This window comes from Phoenix dactylifera, chromosome 6 (assembly GCF_009389715.1).
Source record: "Phoenix dactylifera cultivar Barhee BC4 chromosome 6, palm_55x_up_171113_PBpolish2nd_filt_p, whole genome shotgun sequence".
In the NCBI taxonomy this organism is placed as follows: Eukaryota; Viridiplantae; Streptophyta; class Magnoliopsida; order Arecales; family Arecaceae; genus Phoenix; species Phoenix dactylifera.
In genome coordinates this window covers 6,059,348-6,062,647 of record NC_052397.1, presented here as the reverse complement: position 1 = coordinate 6,062,647, position 3,300 = coordinate 6,059,348, and the positions used below count along the sequence as shown (strand labels likewise).

Genomic DNA, 3,300 nt, shown 5'->3' with positions numbered 1-3,300 from the left:
TCCTTTTATTATTGCTTTGATTGTGTGCTGTTGCACCGACACAAGGTTAGAATATAATATGGCACTATTAATGTCTAAACTTAGGCAGATTAGCATGATTAACAGACCATGAGAATGTTTGGTAATGACATGGCAGCACTTGAAGATGAATCATCAAATTTTGATTTGGGAAAGCACATTTAACAATCCGCATCTCAAGGAATGTAAGTAATCTGCTTGTCCTTTCAGATGTGTTAATGGACTCATCTCATCCATCCCTTCTGGATTAAGGCAATAGCCTACAACAACCACAAATACAATTCCTCTTGAAATATATGTTTCCATGCTAACAATGCAATTGAAACAATCTGGTGCAAAATTGTCATTTTGCAAGAGCAGGATTTCATGTTCAAAGAGATGAAGTAGAGAACGATATAGCGTCCAAACTGCCCACTAAAAGATTACTGGAGTGTCCCTTTTCTCGACAATTTTAATAATGAGTGATAGATGCAAGAGCTTCAGAATACCATGATGTCCAGATTCAGAATGGAAAAATGGCCTCAGTACAACCTGTGCAAGGCTTTTGTTTCTGTATTTCAGAGTCTGAAGCACTGGTACAACATGGATTTGCATCCCATGCTGAGGTATTTCAGGTATCTGTTTTTATTGCCAGAAATATATGAGAACTTGTGCCAATAAGAGGTGCTGCTTTTCATGGAGTGCAAATCTATGTACTAGCACTCATTCCCTTCAAGAATTATAATAAAAAGCATGTGAAGTCACCATCTGGATACAGAGTGTGTGCTGCATTTTAACCGCTTTTCCATACAGCTCTAGCTTAAAAAGTTTGATTCCAATAGGGATATTATCTTGCTTCTTTTGTATTCTTGTCATCCTCATTGCCCTCTGGAGTATTGTGTTTCCACGGAACTTTTGTCTTTTTGCATGGACTAACGAGCAAGAGAAGTTCCAAATTTTTCTGTTCTGAGATCTAGATTGGATTCTTTGGTTCTCCTACCAGCAGAAAAGCCAAGTACAATCCTCCACTTCTATCAAAAAAATTTGTTGCCTTCTGGAATGAGAAATTTCCTTTCGGGCAATCAAATACCTTTGCTGTGGTGATTAGGAGAGAAACATGTGATAAAGAGCAGTCAATTATATTTGACATTCGAAGCTACATGCTGCTGGTGAAAGTTGCAACCTCATTATTCAATATGGTAGGGGGGAAATCCAGCAAAGAGAAGATAATGTGGAATATCGAAAAAAATGGTAGCTACTTTTCTTTTATTTTCTATCCTTTCGAGACCCAAATTTGAACTGTTATGCTTTTATCTGTTTACTGCGCCAAAGATTCTCTCCCTATCAAGTCAAAAGAAGTGGAAGAAATAGAGAGGAAAACAATGAAAGAAAGATGGCATGGATTGGAGAAAAGATGAACCACAGCTCATGCATATATTCCTCCACAAGGCCCACTCATGTATTCATACATGAGAAGGCTGAGTGAAACCCAGAGACAGCAGGAGAGCATCTCCTGCAATAGATATATGGTGGAAGAGAGGCAAGGACCTAGGCCCCATATCAGACTCCAAGGGTGTTAAATACCTTCTGCAAGTTCTCGTGCCTTTAGTTTCTTGATGGGTTCGCAGGAAATGCCCAACCAAGGCAACAACCGAGGATTGGTCCTGTCAGTTGATGCTAAGCCACGGCTTAAATGGACCCGACAGCTTCACGAGTGCTTCGCTGATGCAGTCTCTCAACTTGGTGGAGCGGATAGTAAGTGTCAATCTCTAACTCGTTACATTAGAATTGTTAATCTGCTCTCTCTCTCTCTCTCTCTATTCTGAAGTTACTCATTTCTCTTATCCAATCACAGAAGCAACACCGAAATCATTGATGCGGACGATGGGAGTTCCCGGGCTTACTCTCTACCATCTGAAGAGTCATCTTCAGGCATGCTCTCTCCCTAACAAGATTCATACCTTCAGTATCTTCTTGAAAGGAGAATTTTTTGAAGTATGGATACTAAATCCACTCTTGTATCTTTTAGAAATATAGGCTAGCAAAGAATCGAGATACGAACACAGCGAATGATGATAGGAAAGAAGGTCAAGTACTCTAATTTTGTATGTGTTTGAACTTAAAACTTCTCTTGCTGGACTAAAAGGGTCTTCTGCAGCAGATTGCGAGGCAGCAAATAACAAGACCGTAGAGAATGAAGCCGTGCATATTGACGAGGGGAAAACACCAGCTCAATTTAATGGGTATGATGAATGAAATCACAACCCTCTTCTTTTCTCAATCTATGCTCCCAGTATTGGTGCTGCATACGAAACAAAAGTTCTCTCTTTCTTTTAGGACCATGTTGCAGATGCAAATAGAGGTGCAGAGAAAATTGCAGGAACAAATTGAGGTGAGATCAGATGATACTTACAGCCATCTGATTCAACCAAAGTTTTTTTCTAATGGAGGACTCGAATGGCTCCTTCAGGTGCAGAGGCACTTACAGCTCCGCATAGAAGCGCAGGGGAAGTACCTGCAATCGGTTTTAAGAAAGGCACATGAAACACTTGCTAGTTGCAGTTCCAATTCATTGGGAGTGGAGGCTGCCAAGGCTGAGCTCTCGGAGCTGCTCTCTGCAGTGGAGACAGAGTGCCTGAGTTCTTCCTTGTCGCGAGGTAGCTTGATTCCCAAACGAGCTGAACTTGCTGATTGCTCCACAGACAGCTGCTTAACTTCATCTTTAGGGAGACAGGAGGCTAAGATTCAAAAGCAATGGAAGCTGGAGCGCAGCTCTTCTCTTGACAATTGGAGTGAAGGGTCTGAAGAGATCAATCCTAATAGCAGGAAAACAATTGAGACTCAAGCTAACAACAAGCTCAGTGGGGCGAAGAGAAGCTGCAGTAGCATCCATGGGGAGGCCAGTGTTAAAAAGCCAGCAATTGGCATGCAGGAAACTAATAGTTTTGGGGTGCCACGAGGGCTTGATCTAAACAGATAGTTGAGCAGTAAAAGCTGGGAGCGAGCAATGCCATCAATAGCCTATGAGGCACTTGTGGGAATTTTCTGCTATCTTGAGGACCACAGCATCTGAGAACTCATCTGCCATTAGGTGCTGCTCTCCTATATGTTTGTTGCTGTTGATGTATGCGTATGAATGGTGGCCCGAACCAGACCCTCCTCCTCTCTTTTTTTTTCTTCCTTTTTTTTTTTCTTTTGTAGGGTGAGAAAACCCAACCCTTCTAAAGCCTGGTCCTCCACTATAGCTCGCATATACTGTATGTTTATTTACGTATGTTTACTTAGGAGAGATGACACATGGCA

At 41.6% G+C, this 3,300-nt stretch overlaps 1 protein-coding gene across 3 annotated transcripts; it reads left to right on the top strand.

Annotated features, from left to right (window-relative positions):
- Positions 1 to 915: 915 nt before the first annotated feature.
- On the top strand, positions 916 to 3,300 carry LOC103702988 (myb-related protein 2-like). Of its 3 annotated transcripts, none has more exons than XM_026803063.2 (6): positions 916 to 1,248; positions 1,330 to 1,752; positions 1,853 to 1,929; positions 2,027 to 2,084; positions 2,159 to 2,240; positions 2,335 to 3,300. In XM_026803063.2, the coding sequence occupies exons 2-6, from the start codon at positions 1,614 to 1,616 to the stop codon at positions 2,975 to 2,977; spliced, it is 999 nt and encodes a 332-aa protein (XP_026658864.2). In that variant the 5' UTR covers positions 916 to 1,248; positions 1,330 to 1,613; the 3' UTR covers positions 2,978 to 3,300. The 3 variants fall into 3 exon arrangements, with proteins under 3 accessions (XP_026658864.2, XP_017697086.2, XP_008783889.2); XM_008785667.4 differs by lacking the exon at positions 916 to 1,248 and having other exon boundaries at positions 1,325 to 1,752; positions 2,335 to 2,389; positions 2,468 to 3,300; XM_017841597.3 differs by lacking the exon at positions 916 to 1,248 and having other exon boundaries at positions 1,318 to 1,752.

Excerpts from the sequence above, each read along its gene's own strand:
- LOC103702988 (XM_026803063.2), top strand. The coding sequence starts at position 1,614 with ATGGGTTCGCAGGAAATGCCCAACCAAGGCAACAACCGAGGATTGGTC. Across the intron at positions 1,930-2,026 it reads ATCTGAAGAGTCATCTTCAG|AAATATAGGCTAGCAAAGAA; the intron begins GCATGCTCTCTC and ends TGTATCTTTTAG. Across the intron at positions 2,085-2,158 it reads GAATGATGATAGGAAAGAAG|ATTGCGAGGCAGCAAATAAC; the intron begins GTCAAGTACTCT and ends CTTCTGCAGCAG.